Source organism: Anopheles funestus, chromosome 3RL, assembly GCF_943734845.2.
Source record: "Anopheles funestus chromosome 3RL, idAnoFuneDA-416_04, whole genome shotgun sequence".
Lineage (NCBI taxonomy): Eukaryota > Metazoa > Arthropoda > Insecta > Diptera > Culicidae > Anopheles > Anopheles funestus.
In genome coordinates this window covers 1,955,908-1,968,915 of record NC_064599.1, presented here as the reverse complement: position 1 = coordinate 1,968,915, position 13,008 = coordinate 1,955,908, and the positions used below count along the sequence as shown (strand labels likewise).

The 13,008-nt window shown below is 45.7% G+C and overlaps 1 protein-coding gene across 42 annotated transcripts in view; it reads left to right on the top strand.

Annotated features, from left to right (window-relative positions):
* Window positions 1-861: 861 nt before the first annotated feature.
* The window catches only part of LOC125771121 (titin-like), a 33,277-nt gene continuing 21,130 nt past the window's right edge, over window positions 862-13,008 (top strand). For 2 of the 42 annotated variants that reach the window (XM_049441437.1, XM_049441432.1), the window contains exons 1-2: window positions 1,934-2,038; window positions 4,469-5,446. In XM_049441437.1, the coding sequence (XP_049297394.1) occupies window positions 2,006-2,038; window positions 4,469-5,446 (1,011 nt within the window). In that variant the 5' untranslated portion in view covers window positions 1,934-2,005. The other 40 variants (XM_049441434.1, XM_049441423.1, XM_049441410.1 and 37 more) reach the window with 39 other exon arrangements.

Below are 13,008 nucleotides of genomic sequence, written 5' to 3'. Positions count from 1 at the left end.
CGGAAGTGGATAGTCAAAAAGCAAAACTCGTACCGAGTGATGCTTTGAAGTCCCTCACAGTGCAGCAGGTGGACACACTTCAGAGTGTGACCGACGTACAGGAAGATCAAAAACCGAAATCGAAGGCACTTATCAAAAGTGACACCATCGATGAAACGACCATCATGGAGACTATGGTTTTGGAAGACATAACCGACTACCAACAAAATCTGGAGTTTAATGAACAAACTGCTAAGGCACTTGCGGATGAAGAAATCAAAAAGTCACTTCTTGTGGAGCAAGTATTGACGTTGCAAGAACCGAGCTCGCTTACACTTGACGGTGCAAAACCAACTGAAGCAACGTTTACACCCGGACAAATGCTGCAGACTACCGTAGAGCAGATAACCGTATACGAGGGAGCTGAACAGCTGACCTCGACGCTGGCTATGGATCAAAATTATCCTGTATTCGATATGCAAGGACTGGAACTACCCGTCCAAAGCACAGTAGATGTATCAGTTGCTTTAAGCGATTTAGCACCAATGCAAGAAACCACGGCTAGTGCTAATCCTAACCTCACCGAACATCTTCCTGCGGCTTCCACCACGGAAACTATGAGTCAGGACTCGTACGGAAAACTATCAACACCGAAGGAAACCACTGTTGAACAGGCACAACGCACGGTATCCAACTTATTCGTATCGACCACAACCGAAACGGTGCTAGGTGAAGGGATAGATAAAACCGATTTCAGTTTACAGTCAAAGGCCCAAACTGCGTTCATGAAGTTTACCGATATGACAATTGTACCCCTGCAATCTGAACCACTCACATCCGATATGGCACAGCTACTCGATTCGACCGTGCAACCACGTAAGTTTGCCTCTGCGACGCTGGAGGAAGGTTTGAGGGCTCCTGAATGTTTAGAGGTAGCTAGTAATGAACAGAGTGATGTCGCCATGGACTTTGTAGCGTCTGGCAGACGAGCATCTGTTACCTTTATCACTAACCAAACGGTCAATGTTTCCGAAACGACTCTTGGCGAGTACACAGATCGTATCGAGCTTGCTCAAGAGCCAGAACAACGGTTCGCAAGATTGACAGAATCTGCTCTGCTCACATACGACGAGTCTAGTCCTGTGATAGCAAAGGGTAAGTACAGAATTGTAAAGTTAGTTTTATACATTCCACTTATCACTGGTCTCATATACACATTCATATATTCGAAGGTAGATGTAAGCGTAGTCTTTTCAATGAGTTCTCAGCATTTCTGAACAATTACACGTATACACAATGCTTTACAAAAACAAAAAAATGCCCAAAATGCCTTATACAAAAAAAAACCTTCTGAAGCGTGACGCTTGTTTGTTCCACGTTTAAATTAAAACACACACGTTCTATTGTCACTATTTCAACAGATCACACTGGCCACATAACACGTACAACTACATCACACAGCAGACAGATCACAAGTCAAGCAACCACACAAGAAGAACAAATTTCACACACTGAAGCAACACAAAACATACTCATTACAAAACACAAGCCTGAAGCAACACATATAACTAAAACAGACACTCCTGCGGATAACATAAGGAAGCAAGAAGTGAAAAAGCGTAACATCAAAAACCTAGAGGAAGGAAAAGAACAAATCATAGAAATCGACACCACACATCAAGTTATTCAGCATCCAACAACTACGGTAACTGTCGACAAAAACGATTTATACGTTAATCGAGAAGCGATTGAGCTTCTCGAAGCTGATGCAGAGGCTCCTTTGGAACAAACAACTATCGAGGAGCTTCCAGAACATGTTGAGGTCGTTGAGATCATCACCAAGGAAGGAAAGCCCAAGAAGCATGTCACCAAAACCAAGATCATCAAGAAGAAGACGACTGGCAAAGTCGAGGAGGTAAAGATTGTGACAGTGCAAGAGGACAACCAGGTGCCTGAGACCACGGTCACATTGACCGAAGAGTATACAGCGCCTGAGACTGTGACAGCCACATCCGACGAGATTCCTATGATTGAGGTCGTCAAACCGAAGAAAAAGAAGGTTAAGATCATCAAAAAGAAGGGAACAGATACTGACCATATTGTCCAGAAGCTACTGAATTTGGAAGTCACAAGCACTGAACCGGAACAATACCAACAACTCGATGAGGATGCTCCCACTATACCCATCATGCTTCAATCTGCGGTGGAAGCTCTAGAAATCGAAGAGCTTCCAGAAGAGGTCAAGGTGACTGAAATCATCACCAAAACTGGTCAATCTAAACAGCAGATCACCAAAAAGAAAACCATCAAGAAACGCGTCGGCCAGAAGGAGGAACACATTGAAGTAGTCACTGTTCAGCAAGACGACATGGCTCCAGAAACTACCATCACTGTCACCGAAGAGGAAGCTCCCGATTCCAAGCCAGTGGATGACAAACCTAAGCCCAAGAAGAAGAAGGTAAAGACCATCAAGACCACCGACGATTCTGATGATATCATTGAGCGACTCCTTAATCTCGAAGTACATAAAACTGAACTGGAACAGTACGAGAAAATCGACGTTGATCTGCAGAAGCGCATGCGTCCTGTGGAGGAAACAACGATCGAGGAACATCCTGAAGTCGTCGAAGAAGTCAGATCTGACTCAGGCGTAATCAAGAAGAAGGTCGTCAAGAAGAAGATCATCAAGAAACGAGTCGGACCCAAGGAAGAGGTTACTGAGGAAGTTACCATACAAGAAGATGGCAAGCAGCCTGAAACAACCGTCACGATCAGCGAGCATGAGGTACCTTACGAGGTTACAGAGCCTTTCGAAGAAGAACTTAAGCCCCTCGAAGCTGTTGTGGATGAGTATCCCGAGCCGATGGAAGCTACACTCAAAACGAAGAGTACCAAGATTGTCAAGAAAAAGGTTAAAAAGCTCAAGCAAGGTGAGGCCGTTAGCGAAGAAGCTCCTCAGGAAGAGGTTGACGACTTGATCCTCGCACAGGCTCCCTTGGAACAACCAACTATCGAGGAGCTTCCAGAACATGTTGAGGTTGTTGAGATCATCACCAAGGAAGGAAAGCCCAAGAAGCAAGTAACCAAAACCAAGATCATCAAGAAGAAGACGACTGGCAAGGTCGAGGAGGTGAAGATTGTGACAGTGCAAGAGGACAACCAGGTGCCTGAGACCACGGTCACATTGACCGAAGAGGATACATCGCCTGAGACTGTGACAGCTACATCCGACGAGATTCCTATGGTTGAAGTCGTCAAACCGAAGAAAAAGAAGATTAAGATCATCAAAAAGAAGGGAACAGATACTGACCATATTGTCCAGAAGCTACTGAATTTGGAAGTCACAAGCACTGAACCGGAACAATACCAACAACTCGATGAGGATGCTCCCACTATACCCATCATGCTTCAATCTGCGGTGGAAGCTCTAGAAATCGAAGAGCTTCCAGAAGAGGTCAAGGTGACTGAAATCATCACCAAAACTGGTCTATCTAAACAGCAGATCACCAAAAAGAAAACCATCAAGAAACGCGTCGGCCAGAAGGAGGAACACATTGAAGTAGTCACTGTTCAGCAAGACGACATGGCTCCAGAAACTACCATCACTGTCACCGAAGAGGAAGCTCCCGATTCCAAGCCAGTGGATGACAAACCTAAGCCCAAGAAGAAGAAGGTAAAGACCATCAAGACCACCGACGATTCTGATGATATCATTGAGCGACTCCTTAATCTCGAAGTACATAAAACTGAACTGGAACAGTACGAGAAAATCGACGTTGATCTGCAGAAGCGCATGCGTCCTGTGGAGGAAACAACGATCGAGGAACATCCTGAAGTCGTCGAAGAAGTCAGATCTGACTCAGGCGTAATCAAGAAGAAGGTCGTCAAGAAGAAGATCATCAAGAAACGAGTCGGACCCAAGGAAGAGGTTACTGAGGAAGTTACCATACAAGAAGATGGCAAGCAGCCTGAAACAACCGTCACGATCAGCGAGCATGAGGTACCTTACGAGGTTACAGAGCCTTTCGAAGAAGAACTTAAGCCCCTCGAAGCTGTTGTGGATGAGTATCCCGAGCCGATGGAAGCTACACTCAAAACGAAGAGTACCAAGATTGTCAAGAAAAAGGTTAAAAAGCTCAAGCAAGCTGAGGCCGTTAGCGAAGTAGCTCCTCAGGAAGAGATTGACGACTTGATCCTCGCACAGGCTCCCTTGGAACAATCAACTATCGAGGAGCTTCCAGAACATGTTGAGGTCGTTGAGATCATCACCAAGGAAGGAAAGCCCAAGAAGCAAGTCACCAAAACCAAGATCATCAAGAAGAAGACGACTGGCAAGGTCGAGGAGGTGAAGATTGTGACAGTGCAAGAGGACAACCAGGTGCCTGAGACCACGGTCACATTGACCGAAGAGGATACAGCGCCTGAGACTGTGACAGCCACATCCGACGAGATTCCTATGATTGAAGTCGTCAAACCGAAGAAAAAGAAGGTTAAGACCATCAAAAAGAAGGGAACAGATACTGATCATATTGTCCAGAAGCTGCTCAATTTGGAAGTCCCAAGCACTGAACCGGGACAATACCAACAACTCGATGAGGATGCTCCCACTATACCCATCATGCTTCAATCTGCGGTGGAAGCTCTAGAAATCGAAGAGCTTCCAGAAGAGGTCAAGGTGACTGAAGTCATCACCAAAACTGGTCAATCTAAACAGCAGATCACCAAAAAGAAAACCATCAAGAAACGCGTCGGCCAGAAGGAGGAACACATTGAAGTAGTCACTGTTCAGCAAGACGACATGGCTCCAGAAACTACCATCACTGTCACCGAAGAGGAAGCTCCCGATTCCAAGCCAGTGGATGACAAACCTAAGCCCAAGAAGAAGAAGGTAAAGACCATCAAGACCACCGACGATTCTGATGATATCATTGAGCGACTCCTTAATCTCGAAGTACATAAAACTGAACTGGAACAGTACGAGAAAATCGACGTTGATCTGCAGAAGCGCATGCGTCCTGTGGAGGAAACAACGATCGAGGAACATCCTGAAGTCGTCGAAGAAGTCAGATCTGACTCAGGCGTAATCAAGAAGAAGGTCGTCAAGAAGAAGATCATCAAGAAACGAGTCGGACCCAAGGAAGAGGTTACTGAGGAAGTTACCATACAAGAAGATGGCAAGCAGCCTGAAACAACCGTCACGATCAGCGAGCATGAGGTACCTTACGAGGTTACAGAGCCTTTCGAAGAAGAACTTAAGCCCCTCGAAGCTGTTGTGGATGAGTATCCCGAGCCGATGGAAGCTACACTCAAAACGAAGAGTACCAAGATTGTCAAGAAAAAGGTTAAAAAGCTCAAGCAAGGTGAGGCCGTTAGCGAAGAAGCTCCTCAGGAAGAGGTTGACGACTTGATCCTCGCACAGGCTCCCTTGGAACAACCAACTATCGAGGAGCTTCCAGAACATGTTGAGGTCGTTGAGATGATCACCAAGGAAGGAAAGCCCAAGAAGCAAGTAACCAAAACCAAGATTATCAAGAAGAAGACGACTGGCAAGGTCGAGGAGGTGAAGATTGTGACAGTGCAAGAGGACAACCAGGTGCCTGAGACCACGGTCACATTGACCGAAGAGGACATCGCGCCTGAGACTGTGACAGCCACATCCGACGAGATTCCTATGATTGAAGTCGTCAAACCGAAGAAAAAGAAGGTTAAGATCATCAAAAAGAAGGGAACAGATACTGACCATATTGTCCAGAAGCTACTCAATTTGGAAGTCACAAGCACTGAACCGGAACAATACCAACAACTAGATGAGGATGCTCCTACTATACCCATCATGCTTAAATCTGCGGAAGAAGCTCTAGAAATCGAAGAGCTTCCTGAAGAGGTCAAGGTGACTGAAGTCATCACCAAAACTGGTCAATCTAAACAGCAGATCACCAAAAAGAAAACCATCAAGAAACGCGTCGGCCAGAAGGAGGAACACATTGAAGTAGTCACTGTTCAGCAAGACGACATGGCTCCAGAAACTACCATCACTGTCACCGAAGAGGAAGCTTCCGATTCCAAGCCAGTGGATGACAAACCTAAGCCCAAGAAGAAGAAGGTAAAGACCATCAAGACCACCGACGATTCTGATGATATCATTGAGCGACTCCTTAATCTCGAAGTACATAAAACTGAACTGGAACAGTACGAGAAAATCGACGTTGATCTGCAGAAGCGCATGGGTCCTGTGGAGGAAACAACGATCGAGGAACATCCTGAAGTCGTCGAAGAAGTCAGATCTGACTCAGGCATAATCAAGAAGAAGGTCGTCAAGAAGAAGATCATCAAGAAACGAGTCGGACCCAAGGAAGAGGTTACTGAGGAAGTTACCATACAAGAAGATGGCAAGCAGCCTGAAACAACCGTCACGATCAGCGAGCATGAGGTACCTTACGAGGTTACAGAGCCTTTCGAAGAAGAACTTAAGCCCCTCGAAGCTGTTGTGGATGAGTATCCCGAGCCGATGGAAGCTACACTCAAAACGAAGAGTACCAAGATTGTCAAGAAAAAGGTTAAAAAGCTCAAGCAAGGTGAGGCCGTTAGCGAAGTAGCTCCTCAGGAAGAGGTTGACGACTTGATCCTCGCACAGGCTCCCTTGGAACAACCAACTATCGAGGAGCTTCCAGAACATGTTGAGGTCGTTGAGATCATCACCAAGGAAGGAAAGCCCAAGAAGCAAGTCACCAAAACCAAGATTATCAAGAAGAAGACGACTGGCAAGGTCGAGGAGGTGAAGATTGTGACAGTGCAAGAGGACAACCAGGTGCCTGAGACCACGGTCACATTGACCGAAGAGGATATCGCGCCTGAGACTGTGACAGCCACATCCGACGAGATTCCTATGATTGAAGTCGTCAAACCGAAGAAAAAGAAGGTTAAGATCATCAAAAAGAAGGGAACAGATACTGACCATATTGTCCAGAAGCTACTCAATTTGGAAGTCACAAGCACTGAACCGGAACAATACCAACAACTAGATGAGGATGCTCCTACTATACGCATCATGCTTCAATCTGCGGAAGAAGCTCTAGAAATCGAAGAGCTTCCAGAAGAGGTCAAGGTGACTGAAGTCATCACCAAAACTGGTCAATCTAAACAGCAGATCACCAAAAAGAAAACCATCAAGAAACGCGTCGGCCAGAAGGAGGAACACATTGAAGTAGTCACTGTTCAGCAAGACGACATGGCTCCAGAAACTACCATCACTGTCACCGAAGAGGAAGCTTCCGATTCCAAGCCAGTGGATGACAAACCTAAGCCCAAGAAGAAGAAGGTAAAGACCATCAAGACCACCGACGATTCTGATGATATCATTGAGCGACTCCTTAATCTCGAAGTACATAAAACTGAACTGGAACAGTACGAGAAAATCGACGTTGATCTGCAGAAGCGCATGGGTCCTGTGGAGGAAACAACGATCGAGGAACATCCTGAAGTCGTCGAAGAAGTCAGATCTGACTCAGGCATAATCAAGAAGAAGGTCGTCAAGAAGAAGATCATCAAGAAACGAGTCGGACCCAAGGAAGAGGTTACTGAGGAAGTTACCATACAAGAAGATGGCAAGCAGCCTGAAACAACCGTCACGATCAGCGAGCATGAGGTACCTTACGAGGTTACAGAGCCTTTCGAAGAAGAACTTAAGCCCCTCGAAGCTGTTGTGGATGAGTATCCCGAGCCGATGGAAGCTACACTCAAAACGAAGAGTACCAAGATTGTCAAGAAAAAGGTTAAAAAGCTCAAGCAAGGTGAGGCCGTTAGCGAAGAAGCTCCTCAGGAAGAGGTTGACGATCTGATCCTCGCACAGGCTCCCTTGGAACAACCAACTATCGAGGAGCTTCCAGAACATGTTGAGGTCGTTGAGATCATCACCAAGGAAGGAAAGCCCAAGAAGCAAGTCACCAAAACCAAGATCATCAAGAAGAAGACGACTGGCAAGGTCGAGGAGGTGAAGATTGTGACAGTGCAAGAGGACAACCAGGTGCCTGAGACCACGGTCACAATGACCGAAGAGGATACAGCGCCTGAGACTGTGACAACTACATCCGACGAGATTCCTATGATTGAAGTCGTCAAACCGAAGAAAAAGAAGGTTAAGATCATCAAAAAGAAGGGAACAGATACTGACCATATTGTCCAGAAGCTACTCAATTTGGAAGTCACAAGCACTGAAACGGAGCAATATCAAGAACTCGATGAGGATGCTCCCACTATACCCATCATGCTTCAATCTGCGGTGGAAGCTCTAGAAATCGAAGAGCTTCCAGAAGAGGTCAAGGTGACTGAAGTCATCACCAAAACTGGTCAATCTAAACAGCAGATCACCAAAAAGAAAACCATCAAGAAACGCGTCGGCCAGAAGGAGGAACACATTGAAGTAGTCACTGTTCAGCAAGACGACATGGCTCCAGAAACTACCATCACTGTCACCGAAGAGGAAGCTCCCGATTCCAAGCCAGTGGATGACAAACCTAAGCCCAAGAAGAAGAAGGTAAAGACCATCAAGACCACCGACGATTCTGATGATATCATTGAGCGCCTCCTTAATCTCGAAGTACATAAAACTGAACTGGAACAGTACGAGAAAATCGACGTTGATCTGCAGAAGCGCATGCGTCCTGTGGAGGAAACAACGATTGAGGAACATCCTGAAGTCGTCGAAGAAGTCAGATCTGACTCAGGCGTAATCAAGAAGAAGGTCGTCAAGAAGAAGATCATCAAGAAACGAGTCGGACCCAAGGAAGAGGTTACTGAGGAAGTTACCATACAAGAAGATGGCAAGCAGCCTGAAACAACCGTCACGATCAGCGAGCATGAGGTACCTTACGAGGTTACAGAGCCTTTCGAAGAAGAACTTAAGCCCCTCGAAGCTGTTGTGGATGAGTATCCCGAGCCGATGGAAGCTACACTCAAAACGAAGAGTACCAAGATTGTCAAGAAAAAGGTTAAAAAGCTCAAGCAAGGTGAGGCCGTTAGCGAAGAAGCTCCTCAGGAAGAGGTTGACGACTTGATCCTCGCACAGGCGCCCTTGGAACAACCAACTATCGAGGAGCTTCCAGAACATGTTGAGGTCGTTGAAATCATCACCAAGGAAGGAAAGCCCAAGAAGCAAGTCACCAAAACCAAGATCATCAAGAAGAAGACGACTGGCAAGGTCGAGGAGATGAAGATTGTGACAGTGCAAGAGGACAACCAGGAGCCTGAGACCACGGTCACATTGACCGAAGAGGATACAGCGCCTGAGACTGTGACAGCTACATCCGACGAGATTCCTATGATTGAAGTCGTCAAACCGAAGAAAAAGAAGGTTAAGACCATCAAAAAGAAAGGCAATGATACAAATGATATAGTCCAAGAACTTCTCCGTTTAGTCGAATTGGAATCTGAAACTGAAACGTACCTTCAGCCTTTTATCGAAGAGATTGAGGAGCCTTTGTCAGCTACTAGTGAGCATCCGAAAGAAATCAAACCAACACAAAAAGGCAAACCAAAGAAGCAGACACACACAACCACTTCACAGCTTGACACACAAGACACACATTCACAATCATGTATTCTACCACAAACTCAGGGTAAGAGAATAAATGCGCTTTGCTTTGCATCATGTTTTACTTTATTTACGCCATTACACATCTTACAACAATTTACCTATTATTCTAGATGCTGATACTCACGAACACACATCTCCTGAATACATCACCACATTTGAAACATGTACAGACAACAGCCAGACATTCATAAAGTCCCGAAACATTAAAATCATTAAGGAACATGGCGCAGTAATCGAAGAAACATTCGATGATGGCGATACTCGAACTATATCTCATATGCCGTCAGAAGTTCTGATTGAGGAAATTGAAGGTAAAATTATCGTACGGAAACGACGCTTAGGTTAAATTATTTACTTATGTATGGATCAATATCCTTTGCATAGCCCATTTACTTCAAACCACATCGTATATTTCTACACACTCCATATTTTACATCACAACATTCAATTGAAACTGTACAGCAACCCTTTTCTTCTCAAACTAATGTATATACTTATCTCACAGAATCTGCACCATCACTCCACACCACACAACTCGAAGAAACACCTCAAATCGTACAGGAAGTCGCCACAAAACATAAACCCAAGAAGAAACAAACACAAACACAAGCAGACGAACAATTCGATTCTGTAACAATAGAGCAAGCTCAACTGATTCCGGAAGAAACAGAACATACGGCTGAAATATGTACCGTAGTCTCCAAAAAGGCAAAATCCAAAAAGTCCAAAGTTACTGTTATTCAAGGGGTCACTGAATCTGTTGTTGCTGAAGACGACGACGAACTCCCCCTATCAGCTCAGCTCATACCGGTTCATGAGCAAGCTATTATTCTTTCCGAGCTTCCTGAGCAGGTATCCGTTCAAGAAGTAATCACTATGACGGGAGAAGCACGAAAACAGATCACCAAAAAGAAAACCATCAAGAAACGCGTCGGCCAGAAGGAGGAACACATTGAAGTAGTCACTGTTCAGCAAGACGACATGGCTCCAGAAACTACCATCACTGTCACCGAAGAGGAAGCTCCCGATTCCAAGCCAGTGGATGACAAACCTAAGCCCAAGAAGAAGAAGGTAAAGACCATCAAGACCACCGACGATTCTGATGATATCATTGAGCGACTCCTTAATCTCGAAGTACATAAAACTGAACTGGAACAGTACGAGAAAATCGACGTTGATCTGCAGAAGCGCATGCGTCCTGTGGAGGAAACAACGATCGAGGAACATCCTGAAGTCGTCGAAGAAGTCAGATCTGACTCAGGCGTAATCAAGAAGAAGGTCGTCAAGAAGAAGATCATCAAGAAACGAGTCGGACCCAAGGAAGAGGTTACTGAGGAAGTTACCATACAAGAAGATGGCAAGCAGCCTGAAACAACCGTCACGATCAGCGAGCATGAGGTACCTTACGAGGTTACAGAGCCTTTCGAAGAAGAACTTAAGCCCCTCGAAGCTGTTGTGGATGAGTATCCCGAGCCGATGGAAGCTACACTCAAAACGAAGAGTACCAAGATTGTCAAGAAAAAGGTTAAAAAGCTCAAGCAAGGTGAGGCCGTTAGCGAAGTAGCTCCTCAGGAAGAGGTTGACGACTTGATCCTCGCACAGGCTCCCTTGGAACAACCAACTATCGAGGAGCTTCCAGAACATGTTGAGGTCGTTGAGATCATCACCAAGGAAGGAAAGCCCAAGAAGCAAGTCACCAAAACCAAGATCATCAAGAAGAAGACGACTGGCAAGGTCGAGGAGGTGAAGATTGTGACAGTGCAAGAGGACAACCAGGTGCCTGAGACCACGGTCATATTGACCGAAGAGGATACCGCGCCTGAGACTGTGACAGCCACATCCGACGAGATTCCTATGATTGAAGTCGTCAAACCGAAGAAAAAGAAGGTTAAGATCATCAAAAAGAAGGGAACAGATACTGACCATATTGTCCAGAAGCTACTCAATTTGGAAGTCACAAGCACTGAACCGGAACAATACCAACAACTCGATGAGGATGCTCCCACTATACCCATCATGCTTCAATCTGCGGTGGAAGCTCTAGAAATCGAAGAGCTTCCAGAAGAGGTCAAGGTGACTGAAGTCATCACTAGAACTGGTCAATCTAAACAGCAGATCACCAAAAAGAAAACCATCAAGAAACGCGTCGGCCAGAAGGAGGAACACATTGAAGTAGTCACTGTTCAGCAAGACGACATGGCTCCAGAAACTACCATCACTGTCACCGAAGAGGAAGCTCCCGATTCCAAGCCAGTGGATGATAAACCTAAGCCCAAGAAGAAGAAGGTAAAGACCATCAAGACCACCGACGATTCTGATGATATCATTGAGCGACTCCTTAATCTCGAATTACATAAAACTGAACTGGAACAGTACGAGAAAATCGACGTTGATCTGCAGAAGCGCATGCGTCCTGTGGAGGAAACAACGATCGAGGAACATCCTGAAGTCGTCGAAGAAGTCAGATCTGACTCAGGCGTAATCAAGAAGAAGGTCGTCAAGAAGAAGATCATCAAGAAACGAGTCGGACCCAAGGAAGAGGTTACTGAGGAAGTTACCATACAAGAAGATGACAAGCAGCCTGAAACAACCGTCACGATCAGCGAGCATGAGGTACCTTACGAGGTTACAGAGCCTTTCGAAGAAGAACTTAAGCCCCTCGAAGCTGTTGTGGATGAGTATCCCGAGCCGATGGAAGCTACACTCAAAACGAAGAGTACCAAGATTGTCAAGAAAAAGGTTAAAAAGCTCAAGCAAGGTGAGGCCGTTAGCGAAGAAGCTCCTCAGGAAGAGGTTGACGACTTGATCCTCGCACAGGCTCCCTTGGAACAACCAACTATCGAGGAGCTTCCAGAACATGTTGAGGTCGTTGAGATCATCACCAAGGAAGGAAAGCCCAAGAAGCAAGTCACCAAAACCAAGATTATCAAGAAGAAGACGACTGGCAAGGTCGAGGAGGTGAAGATTGTGACAGTGCAAGAGGACAACCAGGTGCCTGAGACCACGGTCACAATGACCGAAGAGGATACAGCGCCTGAGACTGTGACAGCTACATCCGACGAGATTCCTATGATTGAAGACGTCAAACCGAAGAAAAAGAAGGTTAAGATCATCAAAAAGAAGGGAACAGATACTGACCATATTGTCCAGAAGCTACTCAGTTTGGAAGTCACAAGCACTGAACCGGAACAATACCAACAACTCGATGAGGATGCTCCCACTATACCCATCATGCTTCAATCTGCGGTGGAAGCTCTAGAAATCGAAGAGCTTCCAGAAGAGGTCAAGGTGACTGAAGTCATCACCAAAACTGGTCAATCTAAACAGCAGATCACCAAAAAGAAAACCATCAAGAAACGCGTCGGCCAGAAGGAGGAACACATTGAAGTAGTCACTGTTCAGCAAGACGACATGGCTCCAGAAACTACCATCACTGT